General features: G+C 40.5%; 2 protein-coding genes across 3 annotated transcripts; both read right to left on the reverse strand.

The window, feature by feature from the left end:
- Window positions 1-6: 6 nt before the first annotated feature.
- Window positions 7-13913, reverse strand: mdm1 (Mdm1 nuclear protein). Its single transcript, XM_051077877.1, has 15 exons — window positions 13617-13913; window positions 13049-13148; window positions 12343-12491; window positions 11761-12033; window positions 11525-11662; window positions 10923-11084; window positions 9377-9492; window positions 9204-9291; window positions 4345-4601; window positions 4067-4252; window positions 3214-3296; window positions 3072-3133; window positions 2444-2699; window positions 1403-1465; window positions 7-1315 (listed from the first exon to the last, which is right to left on the reverse strand). Exons 1-15 carry the CDS (start codon window positions 13632-13634, stop codon window positions 1206-1208), a joined length of 2061 nt encoding a protein of 686 aa, XP_050933834.1. The 5' UTR covers window positions 13635-13913; the 3' UTR covers window positions 7-1205.
- A 1648-nt stretch (window positions 13914-15561) lies between these two features.
- Window positions 15562-27176, reverse strand: LOC108901386 (ras-related protein Rap-1b). 2 transcript variants are annotated; one of them, XM_018702854.2, is made up of 8 exons: window positions 27014-27176; window positions 22249-22318; window positions 21632-21700; window positions 20727-20783; window positions 20359-20499; window positions 19427-19570; window positions 19114-19206; window positions 15562-19031 (listed from the first exon to the last, which is right to left on the reverse strand). In XM_018702854.2, the coding sequence occupies exons 2-7, from the start codon at window positions 22303-22305 to the stop codon at window positions 19120-19122; spliced, it is 555 nt and encodes a 184-aa protein (XP_018558370.1). In that variant the 5' UTR covers window positions 22306-22318; window positions 27014-27176; the 3' UTR covers window positions 15562-19031; window positions 19114-19119. The 2 variants fall into 2 exon arrangements, with proteins under 2 accessions (XP_018558370.1, XP_018558371.1); XM_018702855.2 differs by having other exon boundaries at window positions 22249-22321; window positions 27014-27165.
- Between the last annotated feature and the right edge of the window lie 363 nt (window positions 27177-27539).

Here is a 27539-nt window from a genome sequence, read left to right on the forward strand (position 1 = left end):
CACATATAATATTATTCATGACTGTTTAATGACTTCTAACACACTCCTTGAGTCAAACTATAGAGCAGTTATAATGATGAAATCACAGGAGAGCCCACACCCTCAGCTTTACATTGTTTGTTCTGACCTGTACATTGTTATGAGGGGAATTCACACTCAGCTGGTTTAACTGCACTTCATACCTGGCTAACCGTGTGTGTGTGTGTGTGTGTGTGTGTGTGTGTGTGTGTGTGTGTGTGTGTGTGTGTGTATTGTGTATTTGTATAGTGTATGTAGTGAGTTGCTGGGTAATCCGTCCTCTCTGTCCAGAGGAAGTGATGTAGAATGATGTTTGTTCCTCTTCCACTTCGACCTTTCACATGATGTCAGAGCTCTAACGCCGTCAGACGGAAACGTTTAGGAGGTGTGGGAAAAATAGTTTCAGGAATTTTGCCGTTAATTCCCAGTTAAATAAAGTTGTCTGAAATAGAATACAGTGGATTTGACCTGCAGAGGTACTTCTGACTGTTACTACTGACAATCCTGATTTGTTTATTAATTATTATATATCTGCCTGAAATAGCTGTTTTATCACTACCAGACTGGAGCAGAAAACAGGAGCTGCTGGAATACCACTGCCTCCATCTGTTAGTTAGTTTGTGTTATTGTGTGACTTTCAGTGGTAGAAGAAGTATTCAGATCCTTAAATCATCTAAACAACTCCTGTGTTTTGCTTGGTAAAATTCCTGTTTTTGTCAATGGAGTCTGGTAGTGATATATAGTGATGTTTCTGGTTAAACACAAAGGATCTTACTCTTTAATAAAAAGGTCTATCTCTGTAGGAATCCCGTCTATGATGTCAGACACTAATAACAATATGAACCTGTCAGTGGTAAAAACAAGCACTTTTACTGCTTTTTCTAACTTCAATTCAAATTTTTATCAGTTTGTAATAACATACAAAAGCTTTTATGACTATGATCTCAGCAATCATAGTAAGCAACATAATTTCTAACATCACCTAATTATTACATTTATAAAAACATCTATAACAAACCTGTTGTGTAAACCCTGATCGAATAATTCTTCTATAAAAAATACATGATTCTATTTAAATTAATCACTGATGTCTATAAAAATACATTACTCTGAGTAATTACAGCGATGATCGCTAAACTAACCACTCCACGACAGCGGTGACCTGTTTGGGGTCAGGAGGTCAGAGGTCATCTCTTCCCCCAGAAGTTCTCTCGTCTCTTCTGAGCGCGCTCCAGGACAGCAGACGCCATGGAGCAGGAGGCCGCCGAACGCCATGACATCACTGAGAGTCGGTCATCTGGGCAATGAGATGGAGGTAAAAAAATGTATTTAGTTTTGTAAACAGCAGTGAGTGCTACTGTTAATAAAGGTTGAAGAGATTCACCTTCATCAGAGCCGCAGCCTCCTTCTGAACACTGCAGCTCCCTGAACCTCAAACCCAGCTCACCTGAGGAGACACAGGTACACCATGATTCAGAATGTCAATATAACTCATCAACAACATATAAAGTGTTCTGGTCTGTACTGGACTCAGTCTTCAGTCAACTATAACAAATTCTACCTCATCTGAAAGCTCTGTGTAGGATCCACACAGAGCCTATGTTGTTATCAACATAGTTACAGCACCAAACACTAGAGGGTGGTGGAGTTTCTGTGTTGTTGTCTTGCGTTTCATTCACGTTCTTTAAACAACAGAGCGGTGCAGGGATGACATGTTTTTGTATCACCTTGGTTCCCTCCCCAAAAAGCTAATGAGATTTTTTCATTGGGTTTTGGATTATTAGAGAAAATAAACTGTGACCAACAAAAGTTTCATACTCAAATGTTTTGTTCATCAGATAATCTTCACTGTTCTGATGTTTGAAGTCTAAATACAATCTCCATTAGTAAAAAGCTAATGTTAGTCTATAAACCAACTACACCACAGTCACAACATCGTCTCCACCACTAAGCTTCCACCTTGTCGTTTCATTTAGCTCTGACCTCTTCTACAAAAGCCTTTCTTCTTAGAAAGTTAGTGATAGTTTAAAAGAGTGAGTAGAAACACAACAAGGCTGTAAAGGTGGACTTAATTTGTCCTGATTCCCTCTGTCACATCACTGTAGCAGCTGTTTCTCAGTCTGTAGCAGGTGAACAGCAAAAAAAACTTCTTTACCTTCTCTGGTCATTTAAAAAGGAGGAGACGTGTCTGAGAGCTAAAGACTGCTCATTATTTTCATCACAAGACTCAAATGAACTAAATTGACTCAAGCTTTAGTCCAATAAACCTGTTCAGACTGGTGCATGAGGTCGACCTCTGCAAACAGAGTCCAAGAAGAAAACCACTGAGGTCTGAATAACTCAGTGAGCGATGGATCGTGTAAATAACCACACATGAAATAAAACACTCCTTCATTCATTGTTAGTACCAGTCCCAGAGTCTCACCGTTGTGTTGGAAGTCGGGGTGTCTCAGGGTGCCCTGGATTCCATGCAGTGGGGGTGATACCAGAGGGGGCGGGGCTACATGTGATGTAGGGAGTTGCTTCATCCTGATTGGTTTAGAGACTTGTTTGTGGTCAGGGGAGGAGCCAGATGATGGAGGGTGGGGGTGGTTATTCTCTGACCACGCCTCTGTCTGCTTGACTGGAGTGTTGACCACGGCGTCCGCCCCTGCTGCCATGGAAACAGCTGACCCACACCTCTGAGGACAGAAACACAACAGACATGTCCACACATCGCTGCCATATCTCTACACACATCTGCAGGAAAAACAAACCAGCGAGCATCAAATCCTGACAGGAGCTGAGGCGATCAGTCAATGAATCAATCAGTCGATTGACAGAAAAGATTAATTGTTGAGTGATAAATTGTTATAGTCATTTTTCAGGTATAATAGTGAAAAATGTCAGATATTTGCAGATTTCAGCCTCTGAAGAGAGAAGATTTTCCTCTGTCATATGTTGTCATTAACTGAATATTTGGAGGATTTCATGGTTTTTTGTGTGTTCACACCAGTTTCCAGGTTTTCCAGGATGTTGTGTGATGTGTGTGAAACTCTGTAACATTACATCACCTGTTGTCTGTGTGGAGAAGAGTCATCACTGTTCTTTGGTTTTCCCACTAGAATAGCGCCTCCTGTTAGACAAACAGAGTTCAGAGCTCAGTGGTCAAAGCTGAGTATGTGTGTGTGTGTTTGTGTGTATGTGTGTGTGTACCGGTGGCAGGTGTGGTGAGGTCGTGGTGAGTTCTCTGAACTGGTCTCATCTTCAGCCTGGGAGTCGGTAACCTCCCCTCCTCCCTGCACAACACACACACACACACACACACACACACAGTGCCAGTTCCTGAGAAGCAGCGCGGCTACAGAAAGCTTTGATGTGAGTTTGACGGGACGACACAGTTTCAGATATTTGTATCAGGATGAACAGATTCAGTGCAACTGCAGATTGACCTGATTCCTGAACGTCTAAAAGCACTAGATCTATGTTATATATATTATATGTTAAGCTGTGTTCTTACATTATCCCAAATGTTTCCAGTGATTTTAAACCTAGAAATATCTGTGATTTTAATCAAAGTAACAGTTCATATCATTTGGTCCTCATATCCTCTTTGTGCACATGTCAAAACTGACTTTATATCCAGTTTAAGTGTCATTTTAAGATACAGTTTTTAGATCTTGGTGGATTTTAACCCAATATTTTATGTGACGACAATTCCCATGATCCACCCACACCACTTCATGTCATTCAACCATGTCTTCTGTTATTGTTTTGATTGTAAGACTGCTAGCAGCAGAAACTACATACTCTGTGTTTAATGCGTTGACCATGAGCTTCAGTGTCGCCGGTTTAGGTCTGTGAATTGTTGCAGATTATCCTGTCCTCTCTCTGTTTACTATTTAACAAATTCATAAAATCCCCAAGAGATTCAATAAAAACAAAAAAAGATGACATGTTGATCTGTTCAACCAGGGTTTGAATTAATTTAAATCATCAAAAAAAACTGTTTCACAGTCATGGTTCACATCAGGTCAAAGTCGAGCAGAATCTGAAGAGAAAAACTTACTCATCTGTATTTTCTTCTTCTTTTTCTTCTTCTTCCTTTTCCTCTTCCCAGGCTGTGCGTCTTTCAGCAGGATGACTTGGAGGTGGTTGTGCTTTCATTTGTGCTTTTGTTTGTGTGCTTTTGTTTGTGTTGTGTATTTCTCCTGGACCCACAACAGACGATCTCTTACTGGAGTGACTGGAGCAGCTGCAAACAAAACACCCCGACCCCGAGAAATCAGCTCAGAGGAGTTTTCAGACCGATGATGATGATTCTACTCCACCCACTGTGTCTCTCACCTGGCGAGGTCCAGAGCCTCCACGCAGGAAGTACTGCAGCTGTCTGGATCCTGACAGAGGTCAAAGGTCAGGCGGGGGGTGGGGGTGTCAGTAGCTGAGTTTGTGGTGTCCGTGGGCTCCCACAGAGCGTTGTGTTCAGACTGCAGCTGGTTCAGGTGGTCTCTGGAGAAGTTGGTTCCCCAGGCTCGACGGCGGTACGACAAGGCCTTCTGCCTCAGCTCCTTCGCCTGGACGGGAACAGACGTCTCACCCCACTTCTGTCAAATATATTTCACAAACATCAGCTGAGTGATTTCTTTGTAATGAAGCAGCATTTACAGTCAGAGGTTTTTACCAGCCTGAAATTTTCAATACAAATAAAAGAATAACTGTTCAATAGCAGAGCTGGAGGTTTTTGATAAAAGCAGATTTAAATCTTTGGATTTTCTCAGCTGTTTCTAAACTGTGGTGAAAGATTCAAATCCTCAGCAGAGGAAGTACTACAGAGCTTTTTTCAGCATTATATTTGTTCGGTTTTGAATATACATGTATGTCAAAGATACAAAATCGAATGAAGCAACAGGCTTTGTATTCTGTAGGATGTATGATCAGTAAGGTCTGAGACTGTTCCTGCAGCCAACAAATGGAGCACAGCACAGTAAGTGCGAGCAATAACTATCATGAGTCGTGAGTGAGATGATCAACATCAGCCTGTGTTACATGCATTTTTGTGACCACTTGCAGCTGCGCATTTGTGATTTCACCACAGAGCAGAAGCAGCACCGTGCTATAGTCTGCGAGGATCTCTGTCAACAGACCTGGCACGACCTGAGAGTTGGGTCTACGGTACGACCAAGAGACTTAACAGCAGTCAGAGTCAGATCTACTGTGTCTTCAGAGCAAACAACCTGACGTGACAGCAACTAGGTGCTTCATCGTGACAACATGCCCGCTAAGTTTGTTTATACGCAAGATTTTAGGGAAATACAACATAATTGTTGCTCCCTACCAGCCCTTCTCGCCAGGAGTTGCTGGTATACAGCTGTCACAATCGGTTAATTTGTGTTATTATGTTGTATGTTACTAAGGATCTGAATACTTTACACAATCTAACAGATGGAGGCAGTGGTATTTCAGCAGCTCCTGTGTTCTGCTTTGTAAAAGTCCTGTTTTTGTCAATGGAGTCTGGTAGTGATATGTAGTGATGTGTCTGGTTGAACTAAGAAATATTTAAAATAAGAAAAATCCATGTACATGATGCTGAAAGGAAAATTTACTGAAGAAATGATAAAAAGGTTTGTGTGATCACACCTGGTTTCATTTGTGTGGTCTGGTTGTCGAACCAAAGCCAGTTAAAATTTAAGGGCAAATCATTAAATCATACATCCATCAACTTTGCCACAACCACGTCAGCTCATGCTGTCAATTCTAATAACCCCACCACTAACCTGACCCTGACCCCAGTCCAAACCCTGGATAACCCCAGCCCTGTTTTCAAAGCTAACCTCAGCCTGTCCCCAACCTAAATCTAAACCCCAACAAGAGCCGTAAGCCTGACGCTGCACATCTGTCCGCTGACACACCGCCGAGTGACAGCGTCTCTGGGTCTGTGGAGGTTTTATTGTTTCCTCTGAACAGGCAGCTGGTGACGTCAGCTCACAGCTTCCCTCCACATTGTGAAACTCTTCACAGACCAGACTCTCACCACAGGATGGAAAGTTAATCGGACGGTTACACATCAGCCACGAATTCATTGATCGCTGGAGTTTCATTCAGTTGGTTTATTTACAATTGATCGTGTGCGATTGGAAGAGGCTGCAGCATCGTTACTGTGCAGACGCAGGCCAAGAATAAACTGTTACTGAAATTCAAAACTAATTCTTTAATGTTTCAGAAACGGCTCTCTTCAGGTGTCTTACTCAATTTTAAGAAGTGATTTTGCTTGTCATCAGCTGGTTGTGCAATATGATAAATCTGCAGTAAATCAGGCCACATGTGTGATGTGATTAAAACGACGTGTTGTAACTGACTGCCTGGAATCAAGAGAGAGCTCAGACGTCACGTCCTGTCAGACCTCTGCTGCACAAGCTTCTGTAGCTCAGTAGAATCAGCATTTTTAAAATCAGACTTTCTGTAAAAAACTAAAACTCATTCCTGGAGTTTACTTTTCTGTATTCTGAGACAAACCAGCTCCAATGCAGCAGCTGTTGTTAAACATTTAAACCTTCATGATTTTAAGAAAATTAAACAACAATTACATGGTGAGAACAGAAAAAACTACAGCTCCCATCAAATAAACTGCAACAGCACACATCCATAAAACTCACCCAGGCTCTTGTCTACAGCGTTCATGTCAATTTTTATTTATATAAATCACAACAGAAGATATCTCGAGGCGCTTTTCATACAGAACAGGTCTAGACCGCACTCTTCATATTATAATATTTACAAAGGGAGACCCAACAATTCCCACCATGAGCAGCACTAGGCAACAGTGGTAAGAATAAAGCTCCTTTTAAGAGCAGAACCAGACTGGAGCTTTTCCCAGCTGACAGTGGCGAGAGGCGGGGAACACCCTGGACAGATTAACAACCATTCACACTCACATTCATACCACTGACAATTTTAGATCAAAGTTGAAGACTGGTCTTTTTTTTTTATCTCATTTTAAGTCAGTCTGAGGTTGCCTCTTAATTTTGTCATTGTCAGTTACTGGTTTATTTTTTATCTTGTTTTCTTTACTGCATCTTAATCTGTTGTCCTGATTCAATTTAGATTTTTTCCTCATGCTACCTATGGTTTTCATTCATGCTCTTGAATCTGAATAAGACAACTGGAGTTCAAACACTGGAGGTCAAACACTGGGGGATAAGGTCCTGACTGCAGTCAGTGTTCAGATGTGGTTGAGGTCCGAGTCTGTGCAGGTCACTCGATTTCTTCCACACTGCTGCAAACTATTGACACAGAACTGGAATAGCACTGCTGTAATTATCAGTGTATTCTGCAGCATTTAGATCTCCTGAAGGAGCTAGGGGCCTGAGTCCAAAGCAGGACCCACAGGCCCACTATGTAACAACAATGTCCCATACAGATAGGTAAAAATATTCTTAAAATATTAACAATAACTTAAAACTAACAGTTGTAGAAACTTCAGGGAATACCTGTAAGCAGTTTGTGGATCAGTGCAAACACGATGCGGTTTGATGTTTTCAGCTGATCTGGTGTCAGTTACAATCTGCAGATTTTATGCAGAAAAATAAAAAAGCATTTAATCTTGCAGAGGCAGCTGCCCCCTCCTCAACGACACTTTCCACAGGACTGGTGGGAACCTACCTGTATATGTGTTTGTGTGACTAACAGTGAGTTGTTTCTCTGAAATGAAGCTCTGTGGTTTCACTGCTGACACTCAGCACTTGGGTTTTCCATCAGCAACACACACAACACACACAACACACACTAACACACTAACACACAACACACACTAACATACAACACACACAAACACACAGACACAGAACACACACACAGTTTAGCTTGCAGATGGCCATTGTGCCACACTGTGCAGTTGCCCTGACTACCACATCAGTGAGTCTGATCAGAGAGGTATTGATCTGTCCCACAGGTTTCACTCTGCAAGTGGACAAAGTGCTTGCAGAGTTGCAGAGGTTGAAAAAAAATGAAGTACTGCCAACAAATCCACGAAAAGACCAAAACAACAATGAATGTCTCTATAGCAAATACAAATACTTTTCAAAAACTATTAAAAACACATCAGTGTTGCTCTGAGTAACGTGTTCCTTCGCCAGGAACACACACTGTAGTTTATTTAGACTTAGTCTCACACACACTGTCCTGCTGCACCAAATATTCACTACTGCACTGAACGTGGGTTCATCCACAGCTGAAAATAGTCTCCAGCAAATGTTTTTTATATTTACCCATGTTCTATGAGAACCAGTGGACTCAGAGCTGAGAGCCACAAACACATTTGTCTAATAATCTGGTCCATAAATTGTGCTGAGGATTGAAACATTCACTTTTTTCTCACCCGGTGCACATGTATGATCTGAATAGTCAACATTTTTGTCAGTGTGCAGACTTGGATCATTTTTTTAATGAAATGTGGCGGTTTATCTTCCCTACAAACACCTGACACTACTTCTTTAAAAGCCTGGATTCAAGATGTTCAGGAATCGTTTAAAGGTGGATATTTCCACCTGTGATTGAGCAAGGCTGCAGTTTCTGTAACTCAGTACAGTCTCTCATCCAGCATTTCTTTACTGAAGCTTGTTCCTGGAGTGTATTTTATTATATTCAAGACAAATCAGCTCCATTACAGCAGCTGTGATTAGAAACTGAAACCTTTGTGATCTGACTTGGTCCAAAGAGTGTGGGAATGTTTCCAGAGTTTATTGTTACACATGATTAAACACAGAAATTTAATAGATAATAGATCATATTGAACAAGCACAGTATTTTTAACCTTCATACACTCACCATTCAACATCATTAAACTTCATTCATATGAAACTCCTGTGTAGAAGCCATTAATAGTGTTTTTAGAAAACAGTACAGTCTGCTTTCTGAGACATATGAGGTTCTTTGAAGAAACTTGGTTAAAGGTCTTTTTATTTTGTTTTGTTAGTGTTAATTGATTACAAAAGCTGGTATCTCCAGCCATGAGTTCTCAGGCCTCAGCAGGAGAAGAAGACAGACAGCTGCTGGCTTCAGTTACACGTCAGTGGGGTGTTAAATGAGATTTTCTTACTTCTAGATCAGAACCAATGAGTCTGGTTTCATTTCGGCTCTTGATAAATGAGTCCAGTAATAAAGATAGTAACCGACCCCGCTCCACCCCCCTCATAATACTGAATCCTTACCTGAGGGGCGTCGCTGTCCATGGCTGCACCTTCTTCTGAGATCCTGCAGAGAGGAGAACGAAAGCTGGACTGATACTCTGTCAACATCCTGTCAGACAGACAGACGACGTCATAAACATAGTAGATTCACACTAAATAGTAACACACATGCACAGACACACAAAAACACACACCTGTGTCCTCTCTGCACCTGAGGAGGAGGGGGCGTGGTGTCATCTTTCTGAGGGGTGAGTCCATTATGTACTTGGCGGCTCTTCTTATGTGACTCCTCCCTCCTCTTTTTGTTTGTCTGGACATGAAAACAACTCCGTCAGAGATTTTATTGCAAAGACTCTGTGATTTTTTTAACCTGGGCCTTATTTTCCCATGTTTTGGGTGCAAATGATTAATCTTTGGAACCAGTCACCTGGTCCCTGCAAACAGCTGCTATAATGTAATCTAATGGGAACTAAAGTGTAGTTCCCATTATGGTAATGTATTTTTATAGACATCAATGATTAATTTAAATAGAATTGTGTATTTTTAGAAATGAATTATTCGAACAGGGTTTACGCAACAGGTTTGTTATAGATGTTTTTATAAATGTAAAAATTATGTGATGTTAGAAATTATGTTGCTTACTATGGTTGCTGAGATCATAGTCATAAAAGCTGATAAAAATTTGAATTGTATTTTTTTGAAAAGTATTTTTACCACTGAAAGGCTCAGATTGTTATTTTAAGTATGGATAGGATTCCTACAGAGACAGACCTTTCTATCAAATCAATCAATCCTTTTTGTTTAACCAGAAACATCACTATATATCACTACCAGACTCCATTGACAAAAACAGGAATCTTACCAAGCAAAACACAGGAGCTTTTGGATTACCACTGCCTTGATCTGTAGCAGCTCCTCTGTTCTGCAAGGTCAAATTACTGTTTTTGTGAGTGGAGTTTGGTTCATGGTGGATTCTGAAGTCTGCTTTGGATCTTTGTCATGCTGTAGAAACCAGCCTCTTTTCACTTTCACTTTCCTGACTGACTGCAGGACATGTGCCTCCAGAATCTGCTAATTTTATATGCATTTTTTATCTGTGCAGTGTTTCCTGTGCCACTGGCTGCCACACAACACAATACTTGACAGTTAGTGAAAGGAGGGGTTGGGGGTTGTTAAGATACTGACTTAGTAACAGTAAATTAACATCTGAATAATAATTTTAATGTGTGTTTGCTCTTTAGGGAAAACTCAGAGCAGCTTAGCTACAGTTTAACACTGAGTCATTAAATTGGAGCTGAAAACAAATGCATACGTTACAGGTGACTGGTTTTACTGTTTGGTCACTAAAAGTTAAATCAACATTTGTCAGCCAATCAGAATAGAGACATTCAGTGGCTATAAATCCAACTTGTTTATTAATGGACACATATTTTAAACTCCTGTGTGTCTGGTCAAACTTGCAACAAAGCACAAGAGGATTTAACAACTTGATTTTTTTAAAGTTAAAAAAAAGCTTTCAATGGAGAAAAGTAAATATAGAAGGTAGAACAAGGAGTCAACTGTGAACCCGACCAGACCATTAGAAGGTCACTCAGTGGAAATGAGGTTCAGTTTATATGTCAAGTACAAACTGAACTGGCAGAACAGGAAAGACAATATAAGTCATCAGACCTTCATTAGCAGAGTACAGAGGCAGGAGGCAGCTCTGTGTGTGTGGGGGGGGGTTGTGTATTTAGATACCATGTGAGTGTGGAATAGTGGGGTTCGCTGATGTTCCAAATGTTTGCGAAGACGAGGTCCAGTGGGAAGGGCCAGACCCTGGAAGCTCCTCCGATACTCTGTTTCCATGGATACTGGGTTTTTCTTAAAGGGAGGGACAGACCTGTTGCTGGAATACAGCACCTGCAGGGACGGGTTGAGGGGGACAAAGTCAGCAGCAATGGCCAGTCACTTAAATACTAATCAATCAAAGAACAATGACTGGGTATTGATACTCAGTTGTATCAATAACAATGTGTTACCAATGAACTCATCAGCTAACACTCTACTGCCACCTAGTGGACACTCAGCTGAACTACAGATCTGTAAACTGGTGTCAAATCTCCTGCTCCAGCTGATAAATTACACACTAAAACAATTTTCTTTAGTTTTTACTTCTTTTCTTTATTGATTAATCTGTGGATTATCCTGCATCGTTTGAGTCACTGGTATATTTTTATTGATGTGATATCAGACCATATTTACCAGTGTTTGGAAGTATTTTTGTACCTGTCCTGTAGTCAGTATGAGTGTAATGTGTTGTAGTATTTCATAGTTTTTCATAGCATTTAGTAGCATCATACCTGCTCTGCAGACAGTATAGGTGAAGCAACTTGTATAGGTTTCTTCCAGCTGAACTGTCTGTGGTACTCTGACCTATGACCTCCTGACCTTTGACCTCCTGACCTCAGCCCCGCCCTCCACCGCATAGCATGTTCACCCTGCAATACAAATGAGGAGATCCTGTTAATCCTGATAGTTTCCATTAAGAACTTTTGCTTTTGAAAACAAAACCAGACACAGGTTTCAGCTAGCTCACCTCATTGGCCGAGGGCCGATGTCCATCAGGTGCCACTGTCAAAGGGAGGCTGGTTGTGTATTTACCAGATTTTCCAGCTGTTCCTGGTTCTGCTGATAGCTGTGGCAGCACGTTGTGGCCTCTCTGGACGTCCTGGATCTGCAGCAGGTCTTGGTCCTGCTGGAGTTTCTGGTTGTTCAGGAGATTCAGGGTCTGCTCGGGATTCAGGAGGTGTTGGAGGTTCTGGGTCCAGGGAAGGCTCCTTCCTGAGGGCAGAGCGGCTCTTGGAGGCTGCTGAAGAAGAGGTGGAGAGGAAGGAATTCATTCATAAAAAAACTTTATTAACTCACAAAGGATTCTGATATATTCACATGTTAAATGGCGGCTTTTTCGCAGTTTCAAGATAATTTTATTCTTGTCAGTGTTCTCTAATGGACATACTACGTAATGATGACACTGGTTCTTAATCACCACAAGCCTAGTTCATTGTTTCTGTCCTGAAGTTTCTTGTTACACTTACAAAAGCTGGAACAATAAACCATTTGTCTTCAGCTACATCATATGTACAGTACAGTATATTGTTGACATGGACTTCTTACCAACAGAGGGCACTTTTCTGTGAGCACGAGCATGAGTTGGTTCAGAGAGGGAATGCTGTGGATCTGATGGACAGAGAAGAGAAGTGCAGGACTGAGCAAGACCACCGGAACCAAGCTTCTTCCGACGCTGGAGACTTGGTTCTCTGCTGATACCTGAGACACACACATTAAAGAAAAAAGCTGTAATTTTAGACTATATGATTAATATTGATAAAATCCTTTCATTTCATATTTCATATTTATAAATCAACCCTGGTAATTGTAGATGATCTGAGGTGCTCAAAGACCATCTCAGACTCAAAAATGTGTTTTGGTTAATGTTAGAATACTAACCTAGGATCAGAGTTTAAGGCGTGTACTGGTCTAATAGGAAACCTAGAGAAGTATGATGTGGAAACTTAAAGCCTGCATTACACAAACACTGATATGTGGTGTAGAAGACCTTGAAGAAGATCTTGTGTGCAGTAGTTAAATTTATGAAATAAAAAAATATTTCCATATTTAGAGATTCTGGATTCAGTGAGGGAGCTGAGTATTAGTTTTCTGCATTTGTAAAACTGCCAAATATACAACACCTTAGGTTCAGACCTTCATCCTTGTGGCAGGAAAGCAGAAAAATCAAGTACAAACTTCACACTCTCCTGTATCTGCAACAATTTCACACTAAACTTTGTCCAATTCTCCTCTGTCCACATCAGGACTCCTCTTACCCATCTGGTCCGAGCGAAGGCCGGCCAAAGGGGTGCAGCGCTGAGGAGACACACTTCTGGACCGGGGAACCGCGTAGTTTTTCTGGTATTCACTCTTACACTAACACAAACAGACAGACACACAAAGATAGTTGTGTTTGGTGGCTCCTCACAAATCCAGGTTGTGTAGCCAAATGTGGTTCAATTAAAACTAAGTGTTAAAATAATGCACAAGACATGTAGACTACTTCCAGTGAAAAAAACAAAGAATTGTGGGTTTGAATTTTACTTATTGTGCGCATCATTTATGTGTATAATACATATCTATCTAGTCAACTGTATCTATCTAACCCTGATTAGCTGGATTAGCTGATTGCATCAGATTAAATCACATTAATCCTGACTCTGCAGTCTCGTGCAGGGTTCTGTCCGGTAAACTGGGGTCAGACCGGTTCATTAGAACTAAAACTGTGGGGTATTTTTATAAACCAGTTTATAAATCTAAATTAAATGTTATGTCCGTTAGCATCACTTTGTTTGGCTAACCTGCTGCTAATGCTAACACCTGTTCTTGTTATTGTTGTTTTACCTTGAAGCGGACAGTCATGGCGCTCTCACTGCTGACCGTGCACGACGAGCCATCACACGACCGAGAGAGGTTTGTTAACTAGTTGATTTAACATTGTACGACTAGTTAAGTTACTATTAACCCAACCAGCATGCTAACCGCTAACCGGCGGCTAAGCTTCTCCTCAGCTTCAGGTGCCGCTTGTCGCCGTTGCCATGGCAGCTCAGCGTCATGCGCAGGCGCGATAGCAGAAAACGGTTGCTGGATGAGTGACGTCAGCTGTAAAATAAAATAAAATAGTTGTTGATTTCAGGCACACATTTGTATTAAACAAAAAAGAGCAAAACATATTTTCTGTATATTATAAATAGACTAATATAAATACTATTATTATATATACTAGGTTTATTATGTCATATTGGTTCTGCACTTAAATTTTATCTATGTACATATACATATACATACATATACTCTAAGACCATGTAAAAGTCAGCTTGTCATGTATAATGCTGTACTATTATTTCACATAAATTATCTTTATTCTTTTTGTTTGATGTGTTATCCAAAATGTAATTTATATTAATATTATATTAATATTAAATAATAGTGAAGTATATAGAAATATAAAAAAATATATAAGAAATTAAATTCTGTTTTGTTTCTGCTCTGCTGTTGTTTCTCTGTATGAAAGTGTTTCCTCACTTTGTATCTGAACTAAAAAGCTGCATGACTTTACAAAACTCATCCACCAGATGGCGACATGCAGCTATAAACAGTGTCTATCTATCTATCTATCTTTGTTATGCAGAATGACTCAGTATCACAGTTTGCTGTTACAAAATTGCACCACTTTTATTCATTTAAGGCTTTTTAGTTTTTACTTTACATTTGGCTTCACCCCCCCCTCCCCGTCCCCTCCCAATCCCCTACCTCCCGCTGCTGCTGTGGGTTTCTGTTCTGGAAGAAACCAGTTCAGACCAATTTTATACCAGTTTTGAAAAAAATCCCTCTCACAGCTGAACTGAAATGATTCAGCAGAGTGGGAATGTGATTTTAACCTGATAACTTCACTGGCTGAACTGGTCTCTTTTACATTTCACTGGTCATCATGCCATACAGAGAAAAAGAAGCAGATTAATTTCAGTAATGTAAAATAATTTCTTCTCATTGTGAATGAATCATTCCAGTCGGCTGCAGCTGCAATCGTCTCTTCAGTGCCACATCTACATATTAACAGGAGCAGTCTGACATTTGGAGAATCGTTCTTGTTTGTCACTTTACACTGATGAAAGTATCATGGCCAGTTTAATCTCAGTCCAGTACAGAGATAGGTCCAGAATGTGTTTAGCGTAGCTTAGCAGTACATACACACTGAATAAATATAAGTCTATAACACACTATAATGTAGCTGTAGGTAGACATTTCAAATTTCACCTGTCATTGTCATTCATTACCTAATTAGGGTTACAACTACATTCTAATATACTATTAACCATTAATTAAATGTTTATATACTGCTTATGAATGCTAAACAAGGGGACTTAAAATAAAATGTTTCCTAATTTAAAGAGGAAAAATATGCCTTTTAACAGCCTCAATTTACCATAGCTGTTAAGGCCTCAGTATGCTTCAAAAGAAGTACTTGTCAGATTGTGTAACAGTGACAATTTCTTTCTTTCTTTCTGGCTACTGCAGCCATTTTGAGCAATTATATTTTAGATCTACAAAAAGTCTTTCACAAAACTATCTGATCACAGAGTTCAACAACATTTCATTATTATAAGTTGTGTGAAATGACGAATGCTACTGCAGCCTCTGTGACTCTGGAAGCCAGAAACATCTGATTGCAGCCATGGCAAGGTGTCAATTTGATTGGCTGTTGTTGGCTTTTCTGAGAGCCACCGAGCAAAATGGTTGTTCTCATCACTAGGAGTACTCATAACACAAAAACCTGTTTGGGACTGTGTTAAAATCTGGAAACATTTAATTTTAACTCCCATTTACACCTACTTTGTATTTATGAACAGTACACACACATTTAATTAACCGCATTTGAATATATATATTAGGACATTTTAAATGTTTATCTATTTGTCAAAAACTCCTCCTGTAACTGCTTAATGAGTGATTGCTAACAATGTCTAACACACTTGTAATCACTATTATTAAAATTACATTTATTAATGGGGTATTTATATATTCATAAATACTTTCTATGAAAACTGTGCATACACAAGTTATGGAAATTTTGTAGGATAAATAATAAGTGTTGATAAATGGATCAATAAACACTGAAAAATATCCTAATTTCTCTTTCCAATTACATTATGGTGTGTTATATATCTATTAATTATTCATATAGTTGTGACTGCCAAACAAACCAGTTATCCTCTCTTCTTTCCTCTTGTAAAGCTGTTTGAAAACACTTGTGATGAAGCATAAATTTCACCTTTGTGTGGCTAGTCTTAGTTTGTTTCTGAGAATGGAACAGGCTCATTGCTGTCACTGAATATGCAGTGGGTGTTTTCTCCCACCTGCAAAGTAGGGCAGTAATGAGACCATTATGGCTTGACATACAAGAATACAGCAAAGAAACACTGTACTCGAAAAATAACTTAAACAAAGTGCACAAAGGTGAAATATAATAATCATCTTGAGTATTATCGTACAGCTACTTTCCAGAACTTTTTCAATGGGAATCGCTCGACCGCCATGAAAACACTGGCTTTCCAACTTGTTTGACATTTACTGTATGTTATGATAACTTGGCTAATACTAGTATGAACAGGAATGCCCCGCCATGGCTGCGAACAGATTTTTCTCTTGAAAGCTTCTGCTTGGCATGCAAACTGTCGCAGCACCTCCTGGAGGTCAGACTGAGTACTGACAGAAACATCAACATGCTACATGACTGAACGTACTGGAGGAGAACCAGAATGCTGACAGCAGCACCACACTGTACTGCTGTACTCCTGGTAGTACAACACTGTGCACAGCAGTACTCACAGAGGTCACTGGTCCAACATACTGTAAGATGACCACTCTCACATTTCAAACAGAAGACACATTATACAAAGGTTTTCCATGACTGCTGCCTCACAGGCCACGCCACCAATAAATTGGGGCGGAGCTTCAGCTTCAAGCCCAACCCCCTCTCAGCTTCAGCCGTGATACTATTTTAAAGAAACACTGAGCTTTTAGCTCAGCTTTCTTCTTTAACATATGAGAACACCGAACCATCCACGTGTCTGCGGTTCTCCAACACTTTACTTTTAGCTTTTAGCTACTATAATCGGGTTTTCCATCCAAATCTATTGCAGATTTTAACTAAATTTCTGCAAAATAAAATGAGGATTTCTGTGATATTTCAAGATACTTTCAAATTTCTGGTGTTGGCACTCTGTTTTTTTTTTAAATGAAATACTGCATCCATTAATCTGAACATGCAAGGACATGAAGGACAAACCCTAACCACCTTTTTTTGACCATGTTTGAACCGCCACAACTGGATAGCTTAATATATTCCCATTAGTTAAAGGGGGGCGTTGGCAAACAGGACCTTTGACCAATAAGTCAGTGTTTCCCTCTCAGCCTCTCATTGTGTTAATAATATTAATAATCAGGTAATAATATGATTAATAAAACAGGAACAACACTTTCTTGTCTGGCTGTCCTGCTCAGTAAATATAACACAAGCCCCAACCCTCCCCTCCCGGGCCAAAATGGTCATTACAGAAACTGGCCTGGTTCATAGTTGTAATGCAGCTCACTTACACTCACAAACACACAAAAACACACACTCATAAACACACACAGAGCTAAGGTACTGGACCAGTGTGAGTCTGCTGTCTAAAGGCAACATGTCCGCCCAGAGCAGCAGATCTGAAGTCAGCTCACTGTGCTGCTAACAAGTTAGCCCACACTAAACATGTTTCTTTAGAATGTAGCATTGTTAGCATTCTCTTGCAATGTATCAAATATATTCCAATAGCTGTTGGCTTAAAGAGCTAGCACATAGCTAACAGCACCCATTCATTTCTTTACAGACACACTTTGATTTTTGCTAAAGCACTCAGTCTTTGAAAGAGTGGCTCTAAAACTAGCTCAGAGCAACTAATTTCCATTGGCTACTAGGACCAGAGGCTAGCCCACAGGTAACTGACCAGCTAACTCACAGCAATCAACATGCATGTGAATGTACTGACCCACAACTCTAGCAGTCCATAAGAAGTGTGTTAGCATTGTTAGCAATCATTCACAACATTGCTAATACATCCCATTAGTTTCTAGGACTTAAAAGCTACCCTGAAGCCAACAAATCCCATCCTACTTTTTGGAAAAAAAGAAAAATAATGCTAAAACCCCACAATTTTCTAATGTATTTTAATTGCTGCTAGGTACCCAAAAGATCACTTTCTTTAAAAAAAATATGCTAACAAAGTCAACAGTCCACAAACAGTATGTTAGCATCATTAGCATTCCCTTCCACAAATGCCAGTGCATTTCCTAAACTACTTAGACTAGCAGCTTGCCCACAGCAACCACCTTTTCTTAGGGGATATACTAAAATTGCTAACATCAACAAACAGCAGAATTTGCTCATAAAGGCTAACGAGGTAGCCCAAAGCTATTACACACTGATTTCTTTAAGAAATATGATAACAAAGGTAACACCCAACAAACAGCTTGTAGCATTTTCTCTGAATCATTTTCTTTGAATATTGCCGAGTCACTCCCATAGTGGTTAGCTAACTTAAGTTAGCCCAAAGCTACCAACACGGTGAGCTGACCCCACAACCTGCTGCACCCCCAACCCGCACCCCACCCCCCACCCCGAAAATTAAAAACAAAAACATTAAATGACTTTTATATCTTTTCACACAGAATCATAATTATCACTGTAATAATAATAATAATCACTGTATGGATCCACAGGTTTGACCGGAGCCGCACACACAGAGTCAGCCATGTTAGATGCGACATCTCTATGGTCGAGCTGCATGAGAACGGCTTCGTACTGCCAGAAAATAAGGAAAAGGAAAGGAAAGGAAAGAAACATTTAAAATTAAAGAGCAAGAAGCCACTCCCCAACGCAAATTGGCCTAGCAGTGAGCATGATGGGAACCGCAGTTTAAATTTGGGCAGTTGTTTGGATAGCCTCCCCACCCCCACCCCCCAATTGCAACAACATCTTCATCATCATCATCATCATTGCCGTCGCCGCAGTCTATTGATGTTTGGTTTTAATGTTTCCAAGGCAACAGTCTCCGTTAGACAGTGTGGTGAGGGGATGGGAGATGTGGTCGTCATGGAAACAGAGGTCAGAGGTGGCTGATGTTGATGATGACATGACTGTGTTAAAGGGGCGTGGCCTTTTGGAAGATGTCCTGTGATTGGTTGGTTGGTTGGTTGGTTGTCGGTCAGGTGAGCAGAAAACTGGAGCAGGAGAGAACAACAGTGAATAACAGTCGGTACGATAAAGTGTGTGTAATAATGTCCGAGTGTACTACACAGCTACCTGTCATTAGAGAAGCTGACAGGTGGACTTTTTGCGAGTCTTCCCCGGAACTGGACTCTTCCTGTTAATCTGTCGCACAAGGTCATAGAAGATCTGCACCCAAACACAAACACAAACACACGGAAGTCAGAATTCACAAGGAAAGAAAACAAATTCTAAAGAGAAGAGTCAAAATGTGAAGAAGGTTTCCATAGTAATTCCTGAGATTCATCTTCAAATTAATATTTAGGTGTTGCTACAGTCACATGAAATTATAATTTTGAAAAGCAATATGAAGTATTCAAATTAAGTGTATCTATGGGTGCACGGTTACCTCGTTGACGTTGATCTTGCTCTTGGCCGAGGTCTCCAGGAAGGCGCAGGAGTTCCACTGGCGGGCGAGACCAATGCCTGACTCTTTGGCCACCACACGCTCCACCTCCAGGTCGCACTTATTCCCGACCAGGATCATGGGAACCTGGAGCGACGCACCAAATATTTATGATTACAATTCTGCACAGGGAGTCGATAAATTCACACCATTGCCCTTGAATGTGTTCAGTTTTGATCATTTTATCAAATTTGCTCATATTTAACTCATTTATAAATGCCAGAGAGTTAGTCAACAAATCAAACAATTTTGATAAGCAATTTAAGCAATTTTTCAAGCAGAAATGCCAAACAATCGCCAAGTCTAGCATCTCCATTTTGAGGAGTTGTTCTTCTTAACATATGAAAATCTTTGGGCTTTGGATAAAACAATATGAACATGTCAACAAAAGAAGGAAATAACCACCAGACTAATCAACTGTAGTAGCCCTTGTCTGTTTGAAAGTGGGCAGATTTTATCAGCCATAAGCCATTTGTCAAACAAAACTGCCAAACATTCTCCGGCTCCAGCTCGTCAAATGTGAGAATTTTCTTCTTTTCTAAACGTTAGACGATTGTTTATTCAACATCTCTTCTATTTTTGACTGTTGGTTGATTAAAACAATCAATTTATACATGTCAGCTTCAGCTCTAGGAAATTTTGATGAGAATTTTCACCTTTTACATATACATATATATATGGAGAGAGAGAGAGAGTTTTAGCTACGAAGTTAGCTTCATGGGGTTAGAAATAAATACAGGGTTACAACTTTTCACCCAACCAAAAACAACACTCTGACCAGTCATCATGACAACACTAACATCCCAACTGATCCAGATCTGTACTGTAACTACTGATAAGTGTTTCTAATGTGTGTGTGTGTGTGTGTGTCGTACGTCCTCAGTGTCCTTCACTCTGAGGATCTGCTCTCTGAGGTCCTGAAGGTCGTTAAAGGTCGACTGAGCCGTGATGGAGTAAACCAGAGCAAAACCCTGACCGTTCTTCATGTAGAGGTCTCTCATTGCCGTGAACTGCTCCTAAAGACAGACAGACAGACAGACAGGTGGTCAGGGAGGCAGACAGAGACAGAGAGAGAGAGAGAGAGAGAGAGAGAGAGAGAAGACAGACAGACACATGGTCAGGGAGGCAGACAGAGACAGACAGAGAGAGAGAGAGAGAGAGAGAGAGAGAGAGAGTCAGAGAGAGAGAGAAAGAGAGAGAGAGAGAGTCAGAGAGAGAAGACAGACAGACAGACAGATCTTACTGTTCCTGCTGTGTCCAGGATCTCCAACATACACTGCTGTCCATCGACCTCCACTTGCTGTGAACAGAAAGATCATGTCCTCAGTGCTTCATCTAAACATCATTAACAAGCTATTTGTCAGGATTTCACAATAAATATTCTATCTATCTACACCCAGAAACATGAGAAAATAAGGCCTTGTAGAAATTAGTACAAATGCACTTCCTGTGTACTTGTTTATGGTTTACATGAAGCAAACTACACATCCTTATTTAATCTGTTTGATTCATCTGTTTGTATATTTTGCACCAGAAAAGATCCAGAAAACAACCAGTTGGTGATTCAGTGTTGATGTTTATATTAGTTTACAGATGGTTAGTTAAGATGTGAGGGTTGATTTGACAGGTTGGGTGTGTTCACACAGTTAGACTACATTTCATTTACATCTGCTGTGTGTCTCAGATGGGTGGTGTCAGCAGGAAAATGTGACCACATTTCTCAGCTTTTTTTATGACACAGTGCTGATGAAAATGTCATGATGAGGCTGTAACAGGACTGAGTGGACGGGCTCAGTCTTTTCTTCCTTTTACCTCACATATTTCCTTTTTTATTCTCTCCATCCGGAATTAAGAGGAAAAGAAAATTTTAAAATTATGAGGTAATGAGTAAAGACTGGGATAAAACCTCTGAATTTTGAGATAATAAGTGAACATTTAACTGATTTTCTCATAATTTTGTGACTGATTATCACACAAGTTTTGACTCCTCCTGTTTATGCTTCTCCTTTATTTTATTTCTTAGGGTGACTAGCATTTAGCAATAGCATTTAGATGACCCTGAGCCTGTTTCACATCACCTCCCACGCCAAGCTCATAGACACTGACTTTATACAGCAAGGAGAGACAGACGGGTGGAAGCTGTCTTACCTTCCTGTAGGAATCCTCTATCGTCGGGTCGTATTTCTCCACAAAGATTCCTTGAACAAACTGGACAGTCTGCACACAGGAAGAGACAGAGAGAGAGAGACAGGCAGTGAGATAAAGAGAAGTAGGGCAGTAGTGTTAATGGAGCTCTGTTCTGTTCTCCATTGGAAGTCATTCGATTGGAATTAATGTGACACACTGACACATCTCCATTATATCATCTGGAGTAAAGCACTTCATTGTAGTGAGACATACACCAGTGTGTGTGTGAGTGTGTGTGTTGAACGGAAGGAGTGAGGGAGATGATTCACAGGAAAACAGAACAGACCAACATCAGTTTAGATCCATTTTCTGAGGAATTTTGAGTGAAATTTTCCAATGTTGCAAAATAAATAAATAAATAAATCATCATTTGGGTTGTAAACCCCCCAAACCACAATGAGGTCAAAAAGTGCTTCAGTATACTGTTTTAATGGCCATTTTGTACATTCATTTTACACAAACAATACCTCTGGGCAGGATTCATTCAGTGATGTTTTTGTCAACAATATGAAAAATACAGACTCATCCTTTAATAGAAGCAGCAGAGTAGAGACAGTAAAGTGGATTCAATAACTCACCAGAGCTGACTTGCCGACTCCTCCTGATCCTAAAACAACCAGTTTGTATTCACGCATTCTGACTGTCTGTCTGCTGGGCGAGAGACACCGACAAACACAGAGACAGGGGGAGAGAGAGAGAGACAGAGAGGTTACCAGGTTACTAATTTCACTCCTGGACATCACTTTCCCAACAGCCAATCAGATAGCTGCTTTACAAGAAGCCCCGCCTCCTGCTTCCAGTGCACCTGGAGCTGTGAAACCATCAATTACACACATACACATAGGGAGGAAGATTTCCTCCCTCTCACTGGGGGGTAATAATTACCCAGCATGCATCTGGATGAGTTAATGAAGACAGTGAGGTCACGTGATCACCACAGCTGGTGGTGATGTCACAGCTGTGGAATCCCTCCTGGTTACTGTTGCTATGTTTCCATGTGTGTGTTTACTTGGGTTACTCCTGTTGTGGGGACAAAAATCTGCACTCTGTGGGGACCTAACTTCCTTTTGGGGACAAAAACCAGGTCCCCCTGTAAGATAAATTATAAAACATGAGTGTGAGGACTTTTAGTGTGACAGTCAGGGTAGGGTTGGGTTTAGGTCCATTTTAGGTTAGGATTATGATTAGGTAAGTAGTAGATTTGGGTTAAGATAGGCCTCCAGAGACACACAAACTGTATGTGTGTGTGTGTATATGTGAGTGTGTGTGTGTGTATGTGCGTGCGTGTGTGTGTGTGTGTGTGTGTGTGTGTGTGCATACCAGTCATGCTACAGTAGCCCCCGGTGTCGTTGAAGTAACAAGAAGCAACATGACAGAGACAACACACACACACACACACACATGTTTGTACTTCCATCTTGCTGAGGACTGTTAATGCATTCCCCAACCCCTCAGACTAACTTTAAACATCACAACTAAATATCAAACCTCAGAAGTCTCATCCCTCCAAAATGTGTTCCCAAAGGTTCCTCACTCCTGAGGTCTAAAACTCAAATTTATCCACACAAAGATACATGTACAAGTACACACACACAACCAAGCCTCTCATATCTGTTAAGGGTCTGCCATGGTTACCGTGGTGATGAGATAAGTGTGCATTAGTGTGTGTATGTGTGTGTGTGTGTGTGTGTGTGTGTGTGTGTGGCTAAGCAGGTGGTGTCAGGACCAAACATTAACATCTCTCTGTGCCATATTTCCACTGTGTTATTTTACCCAGAATCCCCTGTGCTGGATGATAAGATGACAACTGACCATGAAACTGATGGTGACGCTGGGGCTATAAATGATGTGGGAAATTCACAAAAATATACACAGTAAACACAACACACTATGGCTGTAACTAAAGACTATATTCATTAATTTGCAGATTATATTCCTGATTAATCAAATAACTGGTGTATATAACAACAGGAGATAGTGTGAAGTCACAGTTTCCAACCCGATGTGTTCATATGTTCTGGTTTGGTTGACCGACAACCCAAAAGCCAATTACAGGGATATAATACAAATAAATTATATTTGATGAGCTGGAACTAAAATTGTGTTAATTTTGCTTAAAAATTCTAAAATGATAACTGATGATCAAAGTAGCTGTCTTATTTTTTCTCAGTTAATTAACAGGCTGATTCCTTCAGGTCTATAATGCTCATATGATTTCTGATTAATACAATAAAAATACACTTTCCTTCACTAAATGACCTAAGAGTTTTATTTTTGCAGTCATAGAGGCTACAGCTGTTGTACTGATATATCAGTTGTACTGATATTTAGATTCTGATTTAAACTAAGTGCTGACAGTTTCATCATTGGTTTGCTGGCTATGGCATTACAGCTACACACCTCACTTAGCAACCATGTAGCAACACCCTAGCAACCACCCCTGAACATTCTAGAACTATCAAGACACAATGTTGCAGCCACCTAGCAACAACTTCACAATCACCTAGGAACGCACTACCATGAACTTACTCAGCAAGAAACATTTTCATCAGATATATGCAGCATTTTTTGGTTTAGGTTCAGATCTTTTCAGTTATAAAACACCCTAATAACCACTGCCCTGATGACACATGGTTAAATAAATGTGCAACTAAAAAAAGTCATGTTTAACATAATGAGATCACAAAATCCAGTATCATATATTCATGGAGTTTCTCAGTGACTATTCACTTTGTCAGAAAAACATACAGACAGATGAAAGTTCCTGTATGAGTTAATAACCTCTGTCTAACCATAATCTTGATGCTAAAGGTGTGTGAAGAGGTGGAACAGGAAGGTGTTTAATGTGGAGATTTAGCTGCTCGCGGTGACTCAAAGATTCAGCAGAGATGAATTTCAGTGCCTGAAGGTCTGAACAGATCCCGCCTCACTACTTCTCTCCCCAGTTTGATGCAACAAGTCCAGGCGAGTTCAGGGACTCGAAGGAAGTCAGTGACTGAAGCAGCAGCAGGCGAGGCCAACAAAGGAAACGTGAATCTGTTAAATGAGCTGATTGTCTTTAATTCTTCTGTGTGAACCACACTGGACTCTGAAAGCCTGAACCTCTCTCTCTACACTGTAACAAAACTCCATCATATACCTCTGTCTCCACCTGAGTGATCCTGTACCTGGATTTTCCCTTCATAGTTCATGATGCGGTACCTTGACTGAACATGCACAGCTAACATGACATGACACACCATCACTGAAAAATAGAGACAGCAGTAAAAGAGCAAAGTAAGCTTCAGCAATTAGTCAGAAATGTGATTTACACAAGTGCAATTTTCAAAGTGCGAGAGCTGTGATTTAATTTATAACTTCAGCTGAAGCAAGTGAAAGTTAATACGCTCACTTTCGTCTGTGTCTGTTCTTTCTGTGCTCGGCCAGAGATGGATTTGAAGCAGAAGAAACACCACACTGTTTCATTTTTGATGGTTGAGAAAACAAGGTGTGGGCTGTGGCAAATCTTTCTCTATAGAATTTATGTAAGCGATCACATGATGTCAGCCTGGGAGTCGTCACATGACAAAGAGCATGAACAGAGCCATCAGAACATCACAGTTTAGTTTAACATCACATCCTCGCTTTACGGTGATCCATTATCTTCACTGTCAGTTAATCTGTTGATTACTTTTCTGATTGACTGTTGCTGGACTGATGGTCGGACAAAACAAGACATCTGAAGACATCACTCTGGGATGTGGATTGTATTTATTTGTTAGTACACCTCAGCTACTGAGGTACTTATACTTTACTTCTCATTCCACTTTGTACTTCTACTCCAGAGACTACTCAGAGTGAAATATTCTACTTTTTACTTTATAAATCAAGATTTTTTTCTCCAAAACAAATTTAGTTTATCATAAAACATGATGTTTTGTAATAAACTAAATTACCCGACAGTGATTACAAGTACAGCTGAAATGATTAGTCAGTTAACAGAAAATTAATTGGCAACTTTGGATAATTATTTAACATTATTATTCATTATTTAACAACAAATAAAAAAGATTCACAGTTCCAACTTGTCAAATGTGAAGATTTGCTGCTTTTTCTTTTTAATGATTTTAATTCATCTTCTTCAAAATGATGAAGTCTGGACTGTTGCTTGGACAAAACCAACATTTAGATGGTGTCACTGCCAAATATCACAGAGTTCCAGGTTTTTCTGTTATAAATCTTTGCAAAATTAAGATTTGGGGATTTTATTGAACAAAACAAGATCTTTAGAGAGGACAGAGCTCTGAGAAGTTACGACGAGCATTTCACCCGCATTTTTGAGGTTTCATAGACTAAAGGATTAATCAATGAACAGAAAAAATAATCAGCAGATATGTCATTATGCATTGAATATTTTTACTTTTGATACTTGACATACATTTTCCTGATTATACTCTTTAAACAGAATATTTACATACTGTAGTACAGTATTAGTACATTTACTTAAGTACAAGACTGAGTACTTCCTCCACCTCTGCCCTGCTCTACTGTGTAATCCAGACAGAACCTACATTTTATGAGAACTCAGTTCTGCTTTTTCCAGAAGGCACTGAAGGCACCGTGATGTTAATCTACTAAAGTAAAGTTGTTGGAGGAGAAAGATGGACACACAAACAGAGACAGATCCCTGAGTCAACCACAACTAGGTGGGGCCTGTCAATACCAAGTGTGTGTGTGTGAGTGTGTGTGTTTGCTGCTGACAGTACAACAACAGAGGAATAAAACCAAGCCTTGTCTATACACTGCACACAGACAGACAGGTAGACAGACAGCCAGAGAGGCAGACAGGTTCCATCAAACTCCTAAACTCCGCAGTTTGTGTTAAGTTACTTCCTCTCTTTTTCTCTCCAGCAGAGTAGCGAGAGTTCCGCAGCTCTGTGGCCGCCTCAGAACGCTCCCTAACCGGCCAGGTCTGGCAGCAGGCCCCGGCCGCCGGGAGGACCGGAGACAAGCTGAGGGCTGGATCACACAGACACACAGACGGACAGACAGTCGCCATGATGCTACCCAGCTGTCTGCCTGTGTCTAACATCCACACTGTCATTATTATCATTATTATTAACAGAGCTCCTGTCTGTCTGCCGCTCCGTCCGCCCGTCTGTCTGTCCGCCGGTCGGTCGCTTCCGCAAACCCAGCCCAGCTCGGCTGAGCACCGGCCTGTCTCCCTCCCTCCCCTGTCTGCCCACGCCTGAGTGTCAGGATCTGTCTCGGGTTAATCTACATCTATATGATGGAGGGAAGAAAGACAAAAAAGGGAGGAAAGGGGGGAAAAGAGAGAAAAGAGAGGAAGGAAGCTGTACTTACAGTCATCCACCCGTCCGCTCCGCTGCGCTCTCACTCTCGCTCTCTCACTCGCTCTCTCTCTCTTCCACTCTCTGTGGATGTCGCTCTATCAGAGCCGCTCCCTCCTGCTGCCGCCTCGGTCTGACGCCAAGTTAGACGTGGTGAACAGTGACGTTTCCTGTCAACTCTTTCAAAATAAAAAACACAAGAAGCGGAAAAACAGATAAGCCAATTTCCTGTGGGATAAAAGAAAAAATAAAATCACTGGCTTAAAAAATATCAGTAAATTGGGACAAATTGGAAGAAATATTCTATTGCGACTAAAAGCCCTGCATTCAAAGTTATACTTAGGCAGAAGTACAAAAGTATAGCTTCAAAATACACTTAAAGTACCAAAAGGAAAAGTGCTTGTTCAGGATGGATCATAAAAGTATTAAAATAATATTATGGGCTAAAAAGTAGAATAAACTGCGGTGTAGAAGTAGAAGTATATTTACTTATGTACAGTACATGTACTTGATTAGTTTTCCACCACCGTAATAAAGAG

Source organism: Lates calcarifer, linkage group LG18 (genome assembly GCF_001640805.2).
Source record: "Lates calcarifer isolate ASB-BC8 linkage group LG18, TLL_Latcal_v3, whole genome shotgun sequence".
NCBI lineage: Eukaryota > Metazoa > Chordata > Actinopteri > Centropomidae > Lates > Lates calcarifer.